The 22,640-nt window shown below is 40.6% G+C and overlaps 1 protein-coding gene across 5 annotated transcripts in view; it reads right to left on the bottom strand.

Annotated features, from left to right (window-relative positions):
• CP (ceruloplasmin) overlaps positions 1-22,640 on the bottom strand; it is a 68,201-nt gene that overhangs the window by 39,796 nt on the left and 5,765 nt on the right. For all 5 annotated transcript variants that reach the window (XM_063091380.1, XM_063091357.1, XM_063091347.1 and 2 more), the window contains exons 2-7: positions 11,772-12,019; positions 9,830-10,042; positions 8,894-9,067; positions 7,011-7,265; positions 5,825-5,996; positions 936-1,075 (exon numbers count right to left, since the gene is read on the bottom strand). In XM_063091380.1, coding sequence (XP_062947450.1) covers positions 936-1,075; positions 5,825-5,996; positions 7,011-7,265; positions 8,894-9,067; positions 9,830-10,042; positions 11,772-12,019 — 1,202 coding nt within the window. The remainder of the gene's footprint in view (positions 1-935; positions 1,076-5,824; positions 5,997-7,010; positions 7,266-8,893; positions 9,068-9,829; positions 10,043-11,771; positions 12,020-22,640) is intronic.

The raw sequence follows: 22,640 nt of genomic DNA on the forward strand, positions 1-22,640 counted from the left end.
TTATCATTTTGTCAAAGTCAGTTAATAAACTTTGCACATACACCAAAAACTATTCTGAGTGTCTGCACTCTCTGCACCACGGCATTCTGTTGGCTAGATGTGTGCTATTTATCCCAGGGGTGCTATAACCCTTGACCACCCAAAAAGCATGTACTTAATGTCTTGGATGTGAAGGAGAACACTGTTTTTAATTCTCCACCACAAAAATTAACATCGTTTCCAATTATAGAATAAAAACAGATATATTGAGGAGTATATAAATATTTTATGTGATATACACAAAATGACATTTATTGAGAGCATCCTCTCTGTTCTTAGTTTTTATGTGTATTAACTCATTTAATCCTTCTCACAACTTTATGGCAGGAGCTATCATTGTTCCCATTTTATAGAAGGGAAGTAGGCGCAGAAAGGTGAGTAACTTTCAAAGGTCACACAGCTAATGGGTAAAGAGTAAGAACAGTCTGATTCCAAACTCTGCTCACTCACACGCTGTTCTGCCCGAGTGGCTGGGTGAGGGCCTGTTTCTGGGCTTGCCTGAGGACAGCCTGCAGAGCGCTCTAGGAGGACAGCTCCAGCCTGTCTCATCAGCAGCCCAGATTTTACTTCAAAGGGAAAGCATCTTTAGCTAGGAACAGAGGTTAACAACTTAGTTACTTATTTAAACCAAGTCACATAAACACACAATTCCCCTTTCCTCTTCGAAGAAAAAAAAAAAATCATTTGACCTCAGCATGACTTAGTGATGCAGACTTACTATTAGTAATTTACATTTGGAAAAGTAATTAGCTACTGCATAGTATTGATGTTTGATCCTTCACATGTCTACGTTATATGCAGAAATCAAGTGTAGGTCCTGAAGTTTCTGTTCCTTCTGAGGTTGGTATAGCCCAGGGCAAGAGTACATCAGCAATATAGACTCTGCATGCACTCACCCAGGATTCCGAGGTGTTCCTCTTCAGGGCCTCTCTCCTTTTGATGAGTGAATGAGGCATCTGTGTACTCGCGATAAACCAGCTTTTTATAAGAGCCTCCAATTCTTGTAGTACTTTGTTTAAAAAACACCTCTGAGTCACTGCCAAAAGAAAAAGCTTCTAAGTTCTGGTCAAGACGGCAGAATAGATGGTTCCCAGCATCACTCTCTCCCACAAATCAACCAATTTACAACTATAAAAATGTAACATCAGCCAAGCTGGGGCCACTGGAGTTCAGGGTAAGAGGAGGAGAGACCTATGGAGTTCATTAACGGGTAGAAACCACAATTAGAGAAAAAATTAGAGAAAGAAAAAACTGCTCAGAGCATTTCATGCCACGGCTGCTTTAAGGCTGGAGCTGCTGAGTGCATGGAGCAGGAGCTGGCAGAAGCCACAGCTGTGCCCCTCAGATGGAGTTACTTGGAGGCTGCAGGGGAGAAGAGGGCCTTGGTGGCCCCCAGGACAGCAAGACCACTAATAGGGTTCCTGTGGACCCACGCAGGAGCAAGGAGCCAGAACAGCTGTAAAAGGGGAGCCATTCAGAGGCCGGTGAGTCATTGCAAGGGACCAGCACAGGGCCTGTCCCATGGGAAGTGTTTGGAGCACAGGTGGTGGGGAGACGGGCCCACCCAGAGAATACTGGGCCACAGCAAGGACAGCCAATCTGCCCCCCAATCAGCACAGGACCACTCAGAGGAGACTGGTTGGGAATGCAAAATTGCATGGGGTGCAGTTTGAGGAAAAAACTCAGGCCCAGATCAGAGTTTCTACACAACCTTGGTGCATCGAGTATCTGGAGAACCTGAAGTACCTATAAGGTCAATCATTAACCCCTGAGCTGCACAAAAAGCCCTACCTAGGGAAACAGCAGCAAAACAGTAATTTAGCTCAACCACATAGCTCAAGTACTGGTTCCCACAGGAAGTTCCCCTGTTTTAGAAGTAAGCAAAGGACAAACAATTAGTTCCAGCTCAGGCACGCCCCCAGTGCCTTGGGGCCCACCAGGGGACATGAGGCATGGAGTTGGGGACCAGACCCCACTCCCACATCTGGGCACACCGCACAAGTGCCTCAGGGCCCACCTGTAGACCTGAAGCATGGAGAAGGGGACTGGACTCCCCCCCCACAACCTGGCACACCATGCCAGCCACTTGGGACCCATCCGGGGACCCAAAGCATGGAGCTGGGGACCAGGAACTCCCCACAACCAGGAGCCAGAGCCAAGGAGCATGCCAAAAACATCACCTCCATGTGGGTGGCCCACCACAGCCACCACCATAACCATGGATGCTGTGAAAGCATCTAGATGCCACAATGGTCCACCAGCCACTGGAGTGCTTTGACACAACGAGAGTCACCAGCAGAGATAAAGAAAAGAGGTTGTCTCTCTCCACAAAGCTCATTTCAGAGTGACAGAAGAAGCATCTGCTCTATGATGATATTAGGGGACCTGAACACATCTCTCAGCATTGGACAGATCATCTAGGCAACAAATCAACAGAGCAACCATTATTCTTTCAGAAGGAGAGAAGAAATCTAGGGTAATCAGAGGGGGGAGGGAGTGGGGGATGGGCAGAGATTGGACAAGGGGCATAAAGAATAATTACAATTTGTAATAATATATATGCTAGTAATATTGATTTGATCAACATATCTCAATGTTGAACCCCCAAAATAAAAATAAAAATACTAAAAAAAAAAAAAGAAAGAAAAAGCTTCAAATGCTGAAGTTAAAGTAGAACAGAAAACAGGTATTCACATAAGGTACTAATTGAAGGGAAAAATTCAGACCAGTGCTTAGAGATGATTATTATCCATGATTTACAACAATCCATACCAATTACTTAAACAGATATAGACAATTCTAGGCCACTCATAGAGGGATGTTTAGAGTAGCGAATCATGGAGGAGGTTTCACTTTTTCAAGTGAAGTAAAAAAATTTCAAAAAAGCCCATATCAACCCCTGACAGTTAATACATTGTACTACAATAGTATCTTTTTATCAGATTATGAAATGTTTAAAAATACAGTAGCTACTACTGTTGATTGCATATTAGCATCAGCCAGGTGCTCAGGAGATTTTTTACTCACATGACAATGCAAAAAAGTTGGTATTACTCTCCACATTTTACAAATGAAAAAACTAAATTTCAGAAAGGTATTTGACCTGCACAAAGCCACCCCATTCATCTCTTCTTTCATTTGATAAGTGTGTTGAACACCTGCTCTTTGTTAAGAACTCAGATATGTGTTGATGACATAACCATAGGCAAGTAGACTCATCCCTGTGCACATGGACCTCACATCTGTCAGAGAAGACTGACTGAGCCAATCAATATAATAAAACGTGATAAACAGAGAGTGTTATGGAACATTTCTCCTGGGGCTGGGGAAAGAGGTGGGGAGAGGCCAGAAAAGCTTCCCGGAGGAAGTGATTTTTTAAAACTATCTAAAGGAGAAATAGAGTTAGCATGATGAAGTGTGTGTTGGGGAGAACAGGGCAGCTGTTTACAAAGAGGAGACAGCCTGTGGGAAGACTCAGAGGAGAGTGCAAGCATGGCATCTTCTAGAAACTATGACAGGGCAGGACAGAGGAGTGAAGAGTGAGGCTTGAACAGATGGAGAGTGGGCAGGAGGGTCTAGCCAAGGTTTCAGTATTTTATTCTAGGGCAGTGGGAAGGCCTTGAAAATTTTAAGCATTCAGGATTAGTGTCTTAGGAGGATCCCTTGGGCAGCTGCTGAGAAAATGTGTTGGAAAACACAAGACTGTAGTAGAGAGACCAGTCAAGAGGCTGCTTTTATAGTATCAATGAGAGGTGGGGATGATGTCAGAGGTATCAGCAAAGAGGAGGGAGAGAGGTAGACAGCTTCTGGAGATGTTTAGGATATAACGAGTCAGTACTTGATGAGAAGAGGAGGGACTGGTGGAAGAGGCAGGGAGTCACGGACGGTGCTCAGGTTTTGGATTTGGGCACTTAGATGAATACGTGCATAGATGGAGATACTATTCACTGAGAGAGGAGGAAACTTAGGTTTGCAGGGAGACAGTGGATTCAGGTTTAGAATGTTGAGTTGGAGGGGCCTCATGCAAGTGGGGGTGTCACAAGAAGTTTAAAATGCAAATCTGAAATTCACAAGAGTTTCTGGGTTGGAGATGCAGCTTTGGGAGCATCACATTTGGATGTCAGTGCAGCCTGGGACCAAAATCTCTGCTTCAGGAGTTACAGGCCTGGGTGGAGATGGACCCATCTATCAACTTGTTGTGTGACATTGGGTAAATTACTTAACTTTTCCAAGGAGGAGATTTTTAAGGTGGTTTGCAAATAGAGATTCTCTAATGAGGTGATGTATGAGCAGAGACTTGGAGCAGGGGAGTGGCAAAATTTCACTAACATTTTTGAAAGATCCCCTTGGCTGCTTTGTGGAAAATAGAAGACTGAGGCAGGAAGAATGGCTGGGAGGCTATGGAAGTCATCCAGATATGTACAAAAGAGTAGCTTGCGTGCACGAAAGAACACTATAAAGAGTGAAAGGCAACTTACAGAACGAGAGAAAATGTTTGCAAATATCTGATAAGGGATTAATATCCAAAATATATAAAGAACTCCTACAACTCAACAACAACAACAACAACAACAACAACAAACAATTCAAAAATGGGCAAAGGACTTGAATAGACATTTCTCCAAAGAAGATACACACATAACCAAAAAGCATATGAAAAGATGCCCAACATCACTAGTCACTAAGGAAATGCACATCAAAACCACTATGAGTTATCACTTCACAGGCATTAGGTTGGCTATTATCAAAAAAAAAAAAAGAAAGGAAGAAAATAACAAGTGTTGTTAAGAATGTGGAGAAATTGGAATCCTTGTACATTGCTGGTGTGCCAGTAAAATTTTGCAGCGTCTATGTAAAACTGTATGGTAGTTCCTCAAAAAATTAAAAATAGAATTAACATATAATCCAGCAATTCCACTCCTAGGTGGATAACCAAAAGAATTGAAGGCAGGGACATTTACACACTAATAGCAGCATTATTCCCAATAGCCAAATAGTGGAAACAACCCAAATGTCCACCAACAGATGAATGAATAAACAAAATGTGGTATATGCATACAATGGAATATTGTTCAGCCTTAAAGAGGAATGAAATTCTGATATAGCTTGAAAACATGCTAAGTGAAATAAACTAAACACAAAAAGATAAATATTGTATGATTCTACTAGTGTGAATTGTCTAGAATAGGAAAATCCATAGAGACAAAAGGTAGAATAGAGGTTATCAGGGGGTGGGGGAAGAAAGGAATAAGGGGTTATTGTTTAATGAGTACGGAGTTTCTTTAAAAAAAAAAAAAAAGATGACTGGTAAGGGGATCTTAACCCCTGACTTGGTGTTCTCAGCACCACGCTCTCCCAAGTAAGCCACGGGCCGGCCCTAGTACAGAGTTTCTGTTTGGGATGGTGAGAAAGTTCTGGAAACGGGTAGTGGTGATGGTTGTACAACATTGTGAATGTACTTAGGGCTTCATTGCGAAGTGTGCATTGCAAATTGTACAATGCTATGTTTTCAGAAATGGAAAGCAAATAGCTGATTTATCTAATTGTATGTGATGTTTTGTTATGACTTTGTGAAACATTTGATAACTTTTGAACCCATCTTTTTTATAGACTCAAAAGTCATAGTTCTCTTAGACTCTTATACCAAACACCTTAATAAATATTTAGCAGTCTAGTTAGTCAATTTCAGATTCCAATAAAAATTTTAATTATTGAATCATCCTTTTACATTTTAGGGGGAGGGGGGAGATATTTTGAAATAATAGTCTTTTTTCATGTGAATTACCTTCCAGGTGCTGTTAAGTTTTCTTCAGTGAAGATATCTCTACCAGAAGGAGCATAGTTCCAGATGATTTCCTCAGCAGCAATGTAGTAGTGTCTAACACTTTTCTCAGGGATATACTTCTCTGATGAAGATTCATTACAGTCCTGGACCTGGAAAAAGGCCTGCAAACCAGCTGAAATGACATGGAAGGAAGCATTGGCTAACAGAGCCGTGTTTCTCTCTCTTACTGCCCTGTAAGCACTGCTGGTGAGATGACAGATGGAAATTGAAGAGGTAGACAGAAACAACTCTATAAACTAGGGTAAACAACTGTGAATAAACTGCTGATGGAAAATTCAAGTTTTTACAAAGACATACATTTTTTTATGTACACACAGCATAGAGAAGATTTTGAGCACATGTGTTTTCAAAATATGGTACCAATTTCTGTGGAGTTTCACTTGGGAGTTCTTCTAATGAGAGAAAAAGGGAAAATTTATAGATAAACAAAAAATAGGGGTTTTGACATATTATAAGGAGTAGGATGAGAGGAATAGTGGAGGAGGAATAGAATGAGCATGTGTTATTCTCTCACACAAAATGTGGTACACCTGCTATACTGGGCCTTCTGCAGCCCAGGTCGTATTTGATAAGCTAGAAGTCAAAGTAATATACCCAAAGACCTAGGTTAAATCTAATTTCTTCAGGAAACCAGCATCACAAATTAATATTTTTCAAGAACAAGGGATGTTTTTGTCACCTATGCCAAAGAGAAAGAGGATGGATTTATCAAGTTAAACCAAGGAATAGTCAAACTCAAATAAAGAACAATGTTGGTTATACTTGATAGAAACAACAGCAAAAAGCAAACTATGTGTCAGCACAATATACAGATCTTCTGGTTTTTACGATATTGTGTACTAGACAAAGCTGAGAAACTATGTACAGTACTATATTTTAGGGGCAGTACTGTATTTTCAGGGCTGATTTTCTTTTCCAAAACTTAATATGTTTTCAGACCTCATTACTTTATAAATGTCCCAGTCTTTTAGTCTTTTTTTTATTACATTCCAACGTATACCATCATAATAAAACTGAGGTAACAGTTCAAAGCTCAGATCATTCCAAAGATATTTAGCTTTTAGATTTTGATTCCCATAATCAGTTTTTTTTGGCTGAAAGCTAATTTCAAGAAAAGATATCTTACCTTTCAGATGGTTTAGATTCTGACAACTCAACATCCATTCTCCAGGGTTCTGGGCCACCATAAAAGCATCAAAAAGCGTAGCAGGAAAGAGATTGATTGTATCAATACGGTAATTCTTGTTAGTCAATGTTTGCCCGTGAAAGAAAGCTGCATGCACATCAACTTCATTACCCATGCCAAAAAGATACCATTTCACCCTATCTCCTGCACACATTGAGAGTCCTGGGAGACTTCCAAAAGTGTATCCATTCAAAGCTGTAGGTAAAGAGCAGAGTTTGTGACTACTAGACATTGATGCCTGGGATCACAGCCACAGTTACCTCTACAGAAATAGAATCAATTTGGGATGGAAAATACGTGGCACGCATGCTGCTATTCCTCCCTCCCATACCCATGTCAGACATTGCTAATCAATGGCAGCACTCTTTCATTTTGGACCTGAATTTGGCCTGAGGATTCTTGTCAACACCATATCAGCAGACGAACACAATACGGAAGATAAAACATATTTGCTCTCTTTGTTATAAACTATACACATTGGTTGTATGTATGTGTGTTTGTAAACACAGATGTGTGCATGTACACATACGTGTGTACAAAACATACACAATACAGTGAATAGAAGAAACATTGAAGGTTATTTGATAATCAGTTATTAATCAGGTTGGTAGTGGTAGTATGGATGTTTTAAATTTTTTCTTTTTGCTTATCAGAACTTTTCCAATTTTCTACTATTAACTTTTTTTGTAACAAGAACACAAAGAAAGCTTTTTTTGTTTGTTTTTAAGCTTGGAAGACAAAATTGAAAGACATATGAAGGAGGGAACAAAGAAATTCAGGGAAGGACAGCAGGGACCAGGGACCAGACCCAGAAAAACCTAAAAGTTCAAAAGCAGGATGGCCTGAGACCCTTGAAAGAAACTTAGGGTCATTGTTCACACTAGGGGATCCTAGATTTCCTGGATGGAAATCAGTTCTGGGAAGAACTGTGAATGCACCAGATATGACAGTGGTACCAAATGAAATCTATTCAGACTAAAGTTTGAGTATCTTCTTCCAACATCTATTTTTGTTAGCACATAACAGAGGCAGGATTAAAGTATGGAAAAGGGACCCTCCAACCCTTTTCCAAGCAAAAGTTGGAAACAAAAATCTGTACTTTTTAAATTAGTTTATTTTTCTACTTTGATAGCATACTTATTTTGTTTGTGTTCTCAGTTTCTGAGTAAAGGTTATTTTGAAGAAACTAAACACAAAACAAAAATCTATATTTCTTGGTCTATGTGCTGTTAAGGGATTTGATTTCTCATGCAAATTCTGAGGGAGAGATAATCTTACTAAGCTCATTGTTCTGTGTCTGAGAATTAAAAAAAGCCTCAGCTGTAAAGAAGGCATTTCTAGAGGAAATAAAAAATTAAAAAATAGAAAAGAATGGTGTGGAGTGGGAGTCCCGGTGAGGGAATGCAGTATGTAAAAGGAATACCTTTTAGAACTAGTGTGGTTGAACTATTTTAAAAAATATAATTAGATGCTTTACAATATAGTATAATTTTAAGCATTTCATTTAATAATTTTAGGCTGCCTTGAATAATTTTTAGAATGAGTTTGGAGGATACGTAAATATAATATACACACACATTAAGCCATCATTGATGATGCTTTATCCTTATCACTTTGGGATCAAGTTTGATGTATCCAGCTCTACCTGGTTTAGAGTTTTGATTTTTAACTTTATCTGAATATCAAGTTGCACATCCAATAGGCTTTGTTATCAGGGCCACAGACTAGAAACACACTACTTATTCATGTCAGGAAATAAGTTTAGCAGAATTAAAGGATCAAGAAAAAAAAAAAAAAAGTTAACATGTCTCCTGTGATCTTACAGTACATTCTGTTACTCTCCTGGAAGTCTTCATTGTCTTTGTCAACTTTCTCTGGTTTAGAGCAGTAAGTTTCAATGTTGTCTTCTAAGTACCAGCTGAAATTTTCATCCACCACAGAAAACATCACCACAAATTCTTGGTCAATATTTTTTTCTTTTTCATTATCCAGAGAATCTGAAGTGAAAATTACTATTTTAGTAGAATCAAATTTTCAGCATATATTTTGATTTATGTTTTCAGGAGATTTATAATTTTAAAAATTTTTTAGTATTTATTTTCCCATTAAACTACAAACGTAAACCAGTCACTCCTGTTTTACAGATGTGGCAACACTCAGGGAATTTCATGTTCAGTATCTTGGGCTTGAGAGACACTCACTTATCTCGACATCCACCAACCACATGACTATTAATGCTTTTTGGTAAATTGGAAGTTTGGAATTCAAAGTTGTGTTTAGCCATAAGCTGAGGTGACAGTTTTTGCAGATACCTCATTATTGTTCATGTAAACATTACATTTCAAGCTCCTGAGCTATGCTGTCTTTTTCATGATGTTAGAAGTAAATACCATGATGTTATATTTACAACATAATACAGATAACTACTGATCTATCACCGTGCAGTGCCACTAAGGGAGTCATACTCGGTAAAGTCATACATCTCTTCCATGCCACTGTTGGAGTTGGACGAAGCAAACCTATCGCCAAGGAGAATGAATTTCTCGTATCTTCACTGGCATTTTCTCCATATGAAGGCTTGTTGCTTTTATTTCTTCTTCTCCTAGTCCTGCCCGGCTTTTCCCTTCCTTTTTTTTCTAGACTCACCACCTCTTTACTTTATCTACTCAGTCTCAACACAGACTTGACATATTAAAAAAACAAACTTCCCTGTTCCCGTCTTTTGGTCATATATTATGAGCAATAATGAGAAAACGTACCTTTTTTACAGAGGATTAAAGGCCCGATGAGTCCTGAGGCAATATCTTTTGGAGCGTCAATGTGGGAATGGTAAATCCTAGTCACACAGTTGCCGTCTCCCTCACCAGGGCTTTGTTCTTCAGTGGCATGCAATATGTATGTATACTGCTGTCCTGGATACACTTTGTCATCGGCTTTTTGAAAATCTGTGGTATTATCAGGGTAGATGGCCCCTAGGAAACAACATGCAATGAAGTTATGTGAAAGTAAATGTGTCTGAAACTGAATGAGAGAACAGGCAGTCCATTAATTCATTCAGTAAACATTAGTTTATCATCTAATATGTATCCCTTGGAAAAGCGGTCCTATTGTTTCACAGAAATTATTATTTTTTACACTTGACTGAGTTTTCAGGGAGCAGTAATAGTTATGTCAGAGCATTAGTGACTTTTGGTTGCAATTTCAAGAACAACTTTTGCCCTGGGGTCATATGGTAGTCTGAGCAAAATGGATACCCTCTCCTATAACTTGAAACTTCTTACATGATATCACATTTTTGCCTGTGAAATAGTAATGAGATTTTGAAAATTTTAACTCTTAATTTTGGAAATTTCCAAACATACACAAAAGTCAAGAGAATAATATGATGAACCTCTGTGTATCTGTCATCTTTAACAATGATCAACTCAAGACCAATCTTGTTTCATCTATATTCACACCCACTCTTTTGCCCAGCACCAGTGAATTATTTTAAAGCAAATCCCAGATATTACATTTCATTCATAAATACTACAGTATGCATCTCCAAAAGGTAAGAATTCTTTTTTTTTAAACAAAACCACAATACCATTATCATACCTTTAAAATAAATGCTAATTCCCTAATACACCATGAAATTGTAAGAAAGAAATGAGGTGGCAGTCAGCCACTTATTCTATTAATGCAATTGTTTGGTTCAGTAAAACATAAGAACAAACAAAAAAGATGTAGTCAAAACATTCACCTTCTAAAATAATACCTTTTTGAAAAAGAAGATTAATAATCTAATCTAATTTTATATTAATTTCCAGACTTGATCCTTATAATTTCAATGAACTGTAGCGTGTCCTAAGCATTTTTGCTTATGATAATAGCTGACATTTATTGAGTTAAGTATGTACTGTCATTGTCTCTATTTTATAGATGAGGAAACTGAAGCACAGAGAATTTAAGTAACTCACCCAAGGTCACTCAGCCAGTAAAAGGCCAGGCTCAGACTCAAAACTTGGTCTATTAATTTTAAAGTCTGTGCTCTTAACTGCGACAAAATACCACCTCTTTTCACCATCATCATCAAGTATGGAGAATGAGATTACAGACACCAAACTGATCTTTGTTCTTCATGTACTATATTTAAGGCTTTCAAGTCCTATATTCAAATGGCCCTTTCCGTTAATTGTGCCTCAGACGTGACTCTGAGGTCATCCAGCTACATGCACCACTTGGCTGATATATGAGACTACTTATGCCACCTGAGCTGGGACAGAGTTTATTCAAAGTTATGATGGGAGGTGACAACAGCTACAGTATGTTCACATGCAGAGCATCAGGCATAAGGCAATCCCCATCCTGAGTCCTTTCTCTTCCCTCTGGATTTTTACCTCTTCTAGGCTTTAATGCACATTGTCCATTTCTCTTATTCTGACTATCTGGCAGGAAAGGAACTGGGCCCTGGGAAAGAAGCGCCAGCTCTCGCTGACTGTCACTGTCTGAGCCCACCTAGAAGTCCTACCACATTTACACAAACAAGCACAACCAAGAGAAACACTGCATTTTATGATGAACTAAAACACCTGTTAATGAAATAGTTTAAATGACAAAGTTACAAGTCTTTTCCAGAGGGAAGTCCACAACCTTAGAAGCTAAAAGTGCCCCTACAGAAAAGTAAGAGGAAACCGCAGCTACGGTGTGAGCCTCACTTACCTTCGTGCTCCTTATAGTAAGTTACTCCGTGTGTGTGAAAAGTGTAGAATCTAGAGGCAAAGTTTTTCAAGTGTACATAAACTTTGTCTCCAGTTTCAGCTTTGATAATGGGGCCTAAAAACCCTAGCCAGACTGGTTTTTCTACAGTCGTCTTAAAGGTTCCATCTGTGAACTGAACATAAAGGGCCTTCTTGTATATTCTTCCAATTCTGTCTGGGCCATTTTGAAGATAGATATTGGAATGTTCCCTGCAAAAGAAAAGAAGACAACTCTCTCAGAAGCCATCATTTCTGGGGATAACATTTTAATTAAAGAGAAATTAATGGCCACATCATATTAAATATTTGCCTGTTGTAGGGATGCCTCCAAAAATGTAGTGGAGAGCTGGCAGTCAGTCTGTCATTTTAATTATGTGAGATGTTCCATATCAGGTTTGTGGCAGAGAAACATCTGTGAAGGCATCATAAAAATATGGTGCATCTTACCAGAGTGAGTTCTCCAAGAATTTTGTATTAAAACAGAGGCATTATAGAATAGAATACAAAATTAAACTGAAATATTAAGATAAAGCAGTTAATTAAGACATTTCTTACTTATGAAGTACCTCTTTTAGCTGCTGAAAAGATTGAGTTTATAAGAAGTTTGAATATTTGAGACTTCAAAGTGTGTATATGGGTGTGTATGGTTTTTCTTCACTAAATAAAGCAAAATTAACGAAGCTAAGTTAATTCTATCATTTTTATTTCTTTTAGCAGAACTAAATCTCAAGGCTAGAGTTAATGTATGCAATGTGAGTGGTTTTAAGATTACCTTTGGATTTAAATCACCCCTGTTTTTTTAAATCTCTCACTATTATGGATACTTAACATTGAATGTTTATATTCTGGTTAGTGCTGATTAATAGTTGCTTAAAATTTTCCTAAAAATATCAGCAAAGTAAATGGTTGTGAGGAAAGTGGAGTTAGTTTAGTCAGGCCCCCTGGCCTCATATCCGGCTGGGTATGATTCAGCACATCCATTGTAAACACGTTATCTAAGAGTAGTGTTAGTGGGCATGCGTGCCCGTGTGTCCCTTGGCTAGTTGCTGCTATTGTGTACTTTCAGTAGGGGGAAACAGAGGCCCTGAACCACTGGCTGGAGGAGCTCGTGTGTGGAATAAAGCATGTCTATCCCGTTGTTGGCCACCAGAATCTTTTTTCAACTACCTGACTCACACGACCTGCACAGGATGGGACAGAGGGGTCTGTGATCCAGCCCGACAATTGATGCAATTGTCAGGAATCCAAGCAGGTAAGGGAACCAGTAGCCCTAGGGAAGGGGAGGAAATGTGGCTACTCTTGAGTATGTGGTACCCGATGGCCACTTTCCTCTTGACCGCGCGCCCTCTGGCTGTTGCTCACTGTACTACAAGTCAACATGGACCAGGCACTCCATGAAGCAGTGTGGATTTGAGATTTGCAACAGAAAGTAGACACGTTGGAAGCATGGGTACCTGTTCTAGAGGCTCAAGTACAGCAACAGGTCACTCCTGCTTCCAACACTGGGGACAATGACAAACCGATGGTGAGTTGGGGGAGACTATGCGTCCCCTGGCATGACCTGTTGTGCATCAGAAACTAAATCATGAACAGCCCATGGGACCAGGCAGGCAACTGGCAGGCAACCCACAAGTGACCCAATTTACTACTTATGTCCCTTACACTCAAGCTGAGTTGTTGGACTTAGGGAGACAGTTTTACTAGAAACAGGACGAACTCCTAGCTGCTTGGCTTTTGCAGCTGTGGGACCTAGGGGTAGATGGCAAGATGTGCTCTGGTGAGGAGATGGAAAAGTTGGCTTCCATCACCACGCAGCTGTCCCTGCATCAGTGGTTACAGAATGGGTGAATGCAGCCATCCGGACTGTGTGGATGAGCGCTAGAGAGCTGCCTGAAACCTTGAGTAAATGGCAAACATGTGCCCAGCTGGTTCAAGTAATTCGGGAGGGGGATGCAACAGGCCATGTTTAATGTGAAAACCTGTGGCACAGATGATGAACGCTTTACAGGCAGCATGAGGGACATAGTGCTGCAAAATGCTGCATCGATGTCCTTTGGGCCGCTGATGGCCATACTGGCCCTATGCATTGGTTATCCTATACATGAAGTGATAACCATGATGGCCAGTCTTGGTGAAGCAGAGGGGAGGAGACAAGCAAGGGGGTCTGAAAGGTGGCTAAGAGTAAACTCCCAAGAAATGCTTGTGATTTCACTCTGAAGGGACCGAGCAAGACCAGCCATATGCAGATGTGGTTTGACTTGCATACAGCAGGAGTTGATAGGGAAAAAAATCGACCAGTAACCAAATGCAGTTTTGTTTGCCTTGTGGCAACAATTGCATCCCAAACAGCATTTCACTAAATGTCCGGAAATGGGTGGCAAGGTAGGCCCAGTGGATTTGAAGGATTTTATGGCTTCTTCTGTGGAGGCAGATGAGCTGTTCTCTTTTGGCCAGGGACCAGGCCAACATGCTCATCTTGGTGGGGCAGATGAGGACCGGAGGCCTCATGTTGAACTGACAATATATTGATCAGAGACAAATGTACAGTGAGTGTTAGCGTTGGTGGACACTGGCGCAGAATGTAGCCTGATACATGGCAACCCAGATAAGTTTCCAGGGGCCACAGTGAATGTTGATGACTATGGAGGACATTCTATTAAAGTCAAAGCTGTGTCTTTGCTTCTGCGCATAAGACAATTGCCCCCACGTATAAATACTGTGTATGTATCCCCAGTAGCTGAATACATCTTGGGTATAGATGTGCTTTATGGGTTACACCTGCAAATAATGGTTGGAGAATTCTGGTTGTGGATATGGACAGTGAAGCCTGTGTTACAGGGATATGCTAAACATGATCCACACGTATTACCCAAGCCAAGACATGTAGTCAATGGGAAACAGTATCACCTGCCGGGAGGACATGCGGAGATAGGTGCCACTATCTTGGAGTTAGGAAAAGTTGGCATCATCCGTCTCGCACATAGTCCCTTTAATGCCCCTGTATGGCCACTGTAAAAACCTGATGGTACTTGGAGAATGACTGTGGACTATCGAGAACTGAACAAAGTAGTGCCTCCTTTGCATGCAGCTGTGCCTTCAGCTCATGACTTGATGGATCAGCTGATGACTCAGCTGGGAACTTATCATTATGTATTGGACCTTCGAATGCTTTTTCCTCTATCCCAATCTTGGCTGATAGCCAAGATCCACTTGCTTTCACCTGGGAAGGAAGGCAACGGACGTTTCAAGTTCATTGAAGGCAAAGGACGTTCAAAGCTACCTGCATAGCCCAACCATCTGTCATGATTTAGTAGCTGGGGACCTAGCCAAGTGGACTAGGCCCAGCATGGTTACAATGTTTCATTACATAGATGATGTCTTACTAACTTCTGATTCTCTTGCAGATTTAACCAAGGTGGCTCCAATGCTGCTAGGCCATTTGGAACAATGTAGGTGGGCCGTATATAAGGGCCTTACCCTTTGGATTTCTACTTGGAAATATCAATGGTGGATGGTAGGCCACCAACCCCTGTGGAAACAAGCCATGTGGCAAGAGTTCAAGGGAATTAGGACGTGAAAAGGAAGTAACTCTTTTCCATGTTACAGGACATTCCCCCTTAGCCAGTCTGGGCAATGATGAAGCTGACGTGCTGGCTAAGGTCAGATGGCTGGATAGAGACCCAGCAGCTGATGAAGCCCAATGGTTACATCAACAGATACAGCATGCTGGCTGCAAGACCATGTGGATGGTTGCACAAAGGTGGGCCATACCTATAAAATGGGAAGATGTAGTAGACACATATCACATTTGTCTGGTATGCACTTAAGAGAGTACATACCCCTGGCAGTTGCCTCGATAACTCGAGGAAGGGTGCCCCTGACTCGATGGCAAGTGGATTTTGTGGGACCACTGCCAAGGTCAGAGAATTTCAGGTATATCTTTATAGATATTGTTGTTTGATACAGCTACAGGTCTTCTGTTTGTAAGGTCCTGTAAGGCCCCAGACCCGGTAAGCACTATTAAGGTGTTGAACAGCCTTACAGCCATGTATAGTCAGCTCCTGGACATAGAGAGTGATAATGGAACCCACTTCACTGGACATGAAGTACAGAGGTGGGCTTCTCAGTTGTCCATTCAGTGGAAACTGCATGTGCCTTAGCACCTCCAAGCAGCAGAAATGATTGAATAGTGCAATGGTCTTCTGAAAAAGGGACAAAGTCTATTTGCCAACCCCTATCCCTGAAGGGGTGGACACAGCAGTTGTGGCCAACGGGATCTTAAATGAGACACCCCACAAGGGCAGGCACTCTCCAGTGGAGGCTCTGCAGCGTAGAGCCGCAGCACCTGTTCTGCAACCATTCTTTCCAGGATGGTAAGCTGGCATGTATTCTGCCAGAGGGACAAGAACTCCCTCTATTGGTGCCAATAACCTTTTTGTCTTTTCAGCCCTAGCATTGTGGCTGTGGCACCAGAGTTGACTGGACTCAAACATAGATTCGTGTGGCCAATGTGTCGGCTTGCTGAATACGCACCAAGTTTCCTATCGGTGTGGCTGCAGGATTCCTGTGGAAAATCACCCCAATGATGACTACTAACCAGACATGCATATGGGTTTTTGTGCATAATAGCTGAAAGGACAGTGCTACAGGGACAAGCTGCAAGGTGTATTGAACATACAATAGGTACAGAGGTTATATGGAGGTGAGGATCAGCCATTCTCACCAAGGGAACATCGTGAAAGATTCCAAACATGTAGATTGTACAGCGAGAGACCTTGAAGGGGTGGAGTGTGAGGAAAGTGGAGCTGATTTGGTCAGGCCCCCTCACCTCATATCCAGCTGGGTATTATCAGCATGTCCATTGTAAACAAGTTACATAAGAGTAGTGTTAGTGCACATGCGCACCCATGCACTCCTTGGCTGGTTGCTGCTATTGTGCACTTTCAGTATGGGAGACAGCAGCTCTGAACCACTGGCAGCAGAGCTCACATTGGAATAAACAATGTCTATCCTGTTATCAGCCACCAGAATCTTTTTTCAACTATCCAACACACGACCTGCCCAGGACAGTGTAGAGAGATCTATGATCCAGCTTGACAACAGTAACCAAGAAGAAAAAAAGAAAAGAAAGAAGTGAATTTGGCATTCAAAGTTTTGAACTGATTGTTCCATTCTTGAGCTTAACTGAAGGCTCTGGATAGCTCAGTGGATCTACTCGTGGGCAATGCCAGGCAGCCATTTAGGAGGACCCATGTAAATCCCAGGCTCTGGCAAGCCTCTCCGCAACCAAGGTCTCTTCACAAAACTGCTCACATTCGGGCTGATGATCAGGTGTGCATGTGTGTTTTGCCTGCTTTCATCTCAGTGATCCTTGACACCTGTCCATGTCCCCCACTCAACCCTTGTGGGCCCGGATAAACCGAGAAATTAGCTTTGTCTTGTTTCCTCAGATGTGAACTCATCAGAAAAGTGAGATGTATTCTTCCTTCTCTTCTTCAAAACAAGAGCAGGGCTTGTCCAGACACTCTGAACTTTCATTGCTGTGGAATTTAATCACCTAGTTTTTCAAAAGTCCAAGGCTCTAGCCTAATGTTTCTTGAGTTTTAATGTGTACAGGAATCCACTGAGGAACTTGGTGAAATGCGAATTTGTAAGGCCCAGCTCCATTGATTCTGGTTCTGTTGGTCTGCAGAGGGGCTTGGGCATCTGCATTTACTCCCACCTTGCTGGTATGCTCTGATGCAAGCGGGCTGCTCTGGGCTCACCTGAGGGTTGGGGAGGATCCAAGGTTGAAAGTAAGGAGAGCTGTCCAGTACAGAGGCAGTGGGATTCCTTGATACCATGAGACAGAAAGGTGCAAAGTTCTGTTTCCTGGCCATACCCTAGTAGTGGCCAGACCTCTCTGCTCACAGTAGCTATACGGATTTAGCCTCAGTGCTGGGGCAGGAAGCATGGCCTCTTGGCAGTGTTCCTGGTGAGTGAGTTTGGACAGAGAGGGCAAGTGTTGGAAATAACAGAGCCACCATCCTCTGGATTGACCAAGGGGCTTCCACGATGAGCTTTTCATAGTCACTACCATATACTGAGGAACCCAATTTTCCCAGATTGTATTAAACCCCAAGATTCCCAAAGGATGCAGAATTGTTCACTGAAAAATGACTGAGAAGGTGTTTCCTGTCCCACCTCCTCATCCTGACAGAAGAGTCACACTGGAAGTTAGAAAAATAAAATGGCATTTTTTGCACCCAGTGTGGAGTGGCAAAACCATGGGTATGCCCTCATTTCTCCTATTAACTTTTACCGTCTAATCATGTGTTGCAATTTCCCATTTTGTTACAGCAAAATAGAAAAAAAATTGGGAAAGCTCAGAGAGACTTCAAGGACACAGAAATGCATGGGAAAAGAGCAGGTCACAGGTATGAACTCTGCCCCCAAATCCACAGCACTAATGTGGACAGGAGTCTTAACAAATATATGCTTTAACAACAGCAAAATTGTGAGGCACTGAAGACCACTGAGATTAAAAGCAGTTTCATCCAGTCCATACAACTGAGAGGGGTCAATGAGCACACAATTTCAGTCAGGCACACAGCTGCAGCTGCAAAGTCTGCAGTGCAAAACTGTGATTCCTCTCTGGCCCCACCGAAGAACCCTGGGCCGTCTGTCTCACACAGGCTTGTCTAAGCCCCAGGGAAGATTTTCTTCACAGTCTGGATATGCTCCTATTTCTAGAAGACTGTCTGATAATATTTAGATTGAGATTCTTCCCTATGCTCTACCATACTCTGTTGATACACATCTTACACAGGCCAAAGTTTAAAAATAACCCTCAAATTCTTGTCGTCATTTAAATGAAGTGTGTATTTATATTTTCTTAATGTTACTGTAGCATACTTTGTGTTGGGAAAATGGAATAATTTGGTCAGGCTCCCCTCACCTCGGAGCCGGTTCAGGGTGGTTCGGTAAACATTGTGTGGGTGGAGTGAGTGCTCATGCACCGCACCGCTTTGGCTGGTATTTTTACTGCCTCAGGCGCCTGCCCTGTGCGGCCATGTTTTTCCAGACCTGCAGCTTCCAAGGACTGTGTGGCCAGTTGCCTAGCTTGTAGACCTGTGTGGAGGGGTCTGGTGACCCAGCCTGACATGTGAAGGGTTTATGACCCAGTCTGTGAATGGACTTGAGAGGTCTGGGAGCTCCAGACCCAGCCCTAGCTCAACCATTGGCCCAGTTGGTGCAGGATTACTGGCAGGTAAAAGAGCCACGACAAATAGCGTGTTTGCCTAGCTTTACAGTTGTCGTCATGAACAGGATTAAGAGCTAGACAATTGGCACTGTGAGTAGGATTTGCGACATCAGCCTTAGCCTTGCAGTAGCCCTTGTAGTTGCTAGACACTTAGGAATACATCACACCCCATTTCAATAAACTATAGAAAGCTTTGTCAAAATTCTTCCATTGCATTGAAATTTTCTTTCCTAAAACAGGAGGAGCATTGCCTAAACTTTTTCACTCATTTTTTTCTACACAAAGGTTTTTTTAGGGGGGTAAAAATTACTTTTAAAATAATTGTTCAGAAGCTATAATATATTCAGGGTTTTTAACATTTAGAATTACTTTTATGTATATTGTAATATTCAAACTGGTTTTTCTGTCCTGCCTTTTATTGTGAAAAAATTGTCTTAACCAAATGGGGAAATATTTCACATCATGAGATACTTTGAGAAAGGTCTATTTATAATCTGTCTCCAAAGAAACATCAAAAGTTCATCAGGGGATGTTTATTTCATTCCAACAGCACAGCTTGAGAACAAAGGGTCAGTTACTAGAAGCTCATAGGAAGTTTGCCAGTCAGATAATTCAGTCACAAGAATCTAATAGAGTTGTTCTTTGAACCAAACAAATAATTCACATTTATTGTAGTTTTCCTGTTGACAATTGTAATATGTTCTTTTCTACCCATTACAATAGATATGTCCCCTCACAGTAATCACATTCCCTCTTTTTCACCCCTCATTTTAAAAAAAGCCAACTCCTATAATTTCTGGTAGACACAGATCCAGAAGTGGGTTTTTAATGGTAAGGAAATTAATTTTTTAAATAATGCCTTAGTAAGATAATAATAATGCTATTCCCTCCCATGAATTCAGAATTCACTCAGGTGGTCTTTGTTTATGTTTAGACATGGTTACTAAAAATTGGGTATTACAGGTGAAAAGCTCCTGGACTTTTGGCTTCATTAATTGAGACATAGTAGTTTTTTATTGCTGCATAACAAATTATTACATAACAGCTTAAAACAATACCAGAGAACCCATTTATAATCTCATAGTTCTGTGGGTCTGAAGTCTGGCAGACTTTGCTGGGGTTCAGCTCAGGGCATCACAAGGTGAAATCAAGGGGTTATGTGGGCTGATTACTTGTTTGAGGCTTCCTGGTTCAGGTTACTGGCAGAATTCAATTCATTGAGGTTGTAGGACTGAAATCCCTGTTTGCTGGCTGGCTGGCTGCTGAGGGCCTCTCCCAGTTCCTTAAGGCCACCAGTATGCCTTCTCAAGTGGCCCCTTTCATATTCGAGTCAGCAATAGTGTATGGAATACCCTTCGAATCTCCCTGACTTCCTGTTCTGCCACCAGAGGACTTTTTGTGTTTAGATTAGGCCTACCCAGAAAATCTCCCTAAGGTCATCTGTGCCATTGACTAAATTGTAAATCATGGAGTGATATCTCATCCTATTCACAGGTTCTGGAGATTTAGGGTAGAACATCTTTTGGGGTCCATTTTAGAAATTCTGCCTACCACACACAAGAATCATTAGGAAAACAGTCAAAAATTAACTGGCACAAGACTTTGGCAAACTCAACCTAGATGTACATAGTACAAACGTAGGTGAGTTATGGGTCCCGACTAGACTTGCTTCCCAAGCACAGCATGGACATAGCACCTACTGGTCAACTTTCTTTCATCTCTGTTCTTAGGAGAAATTGTGATAATCAACTGTAGAGCTTAAAAGGTGTGAAATGTTATTGTCACTCAATTAGCTCTTCATACCGGCTGCTGTGTGAACTGTTGTATCACCCTAGTTACTGCTTACTATTTTTTATTTGGCAACCTTGGAAAATGAATCACTATAAGTGATTTTTTTCCAGATAATTTTTGCTAACAATTGCACCTCTTTAAGGACCATTTTAAAAATTTTAAATTATTTTTTAAGGGGTGTTTAAACAATTAACTGGGAGACCATTAGGCTCCTGTGTAAGCAAACCAAAGCCCAATTCAATGTAAACAGCTACATGAAACTTAAGCTTAACCAATCAGACGCCACCAACTAACCTCCAGCTAGAGACTTTACCTGTCAGAAACTGTCTTCTAACCTCTAACTAGGGACTTTCCACTTTAACCAATCAAACAAATTTTCTTAGTTTTGCTTCCACAAACACCTTACAAAAGTTTCCTCCCTCCTATCCACCACCTCCAAAGTGAAACACTGAACATCTTGTGGTCTGGTGCTGCCTGAATCAGGAGTGGCTAAATGCTCAAATAAACTTATTAAAATTTTAATATGTCCAAGTTTACCTTTTAACAGTGGTAAAACAAATATCTTCAGTCCAAGTTTTTTCTTTTAAAATATTTTGTTTGCTTCCCTGTTTTCTTTCTTTTTTTCTTTTTTTTTTTTTCTTGGCAGCTGGCCAGTATAGGGATCCACTCTGTTTTCTTACACGGGATATACTGGGGAGAAAGTCTACCTTTTTCTGATAATATTAGTAAAAATGAACATCTATTGACTACTTATTGTATCCTGGTCTCTCAAGATCATAATTTTAATAATTATGACTATATCGCAGGGTGGAATATTCTTCATTTGTTGTCTATTTCTTTGGTCAGGATTTGTGCTGTTATTTCTCCTTGGTTATTGGATCTGCTTATAATGACATCTTCACTATACCATTTGTTTTTTAAACCTGCGATAGGATAGAAAATTAGGTAACAAAGTTTGTTAGAACTGTATATTAAGAAAGTCACCAAGCCTGAGTGAGAACCATTGAAGTCAAGACTAAAAGAGTTTTGTGACGGCTATTCTTGTACTTAAAATATTTTTCACTTATTTCCAGTTTCCTAGAGGTCAGCAGAAAAAAAAAAAAAAAGTAACCTGAAGATAACAGGAGTATTATTATTTTTTGCTATTATAGTCAATTAATTCAATAAATATTTAATTAATGCCTACTATAGGCCTAGAGCACACTACTATGTTTAATTATTTTCACATGTATGTCTTTTATTCTTAATTAAATATAAATAGCTTAGGACCCGAAACTATATTTTATGGAATCTTTAACTATTTATTGATTTGTTGAAGTGACAGATCAGACACTGACCCAAGGAAATGGCGGAACTGAGTATAAGGAAATTACTCTCCACCTCACCCTAAGAGAAATAAATATTACTGGCATTAATACCAGAGAGAAAAACTCTATTTTCCTAGACAAAAGAAATGTATACATTTTTCTCTTTTAATATCTTCCGATGTTTTTAGTTACACTAACCCTACGTATAACCTGTAAAACTGTCTTTTATTTTATTCTGTTGCCTGATTCATTATATAGCATGAATCTGTCCACACGAGGAACACGAGAAAGTTTACAACATGGCCTATAATTCCTGTTAGCTTTCTACATACCTTTCCTTCATTCATTTTTATTTATTTACAAATATTGATTTTGTGTCTCCTATGTTCTGGGTACTAGTGACCAAGCAGTGCTCATAACAGATGGAGTTCCTGCCATCTCAATATATATCTTCTGTTTCATCATCCCAGACTTTCAAAGTCCACATCCA

The sequence above is a fragment of the Cynocephalus volans genome, chromosome 1, assembly GCF_027409185.1.
Source record: "Cynocephalus volans isolate mCynVol1 chromosome 1, mCynVol1.pri, whole genome shotgun sequence".
Taxonomy (NCBI): domain Eukaryota; kingdom Metazoa; phylum Chordata; class Mammalia; order Dermoptera; family Cynocephalidae; genus Cynocephalus; species Cynocephalus volans.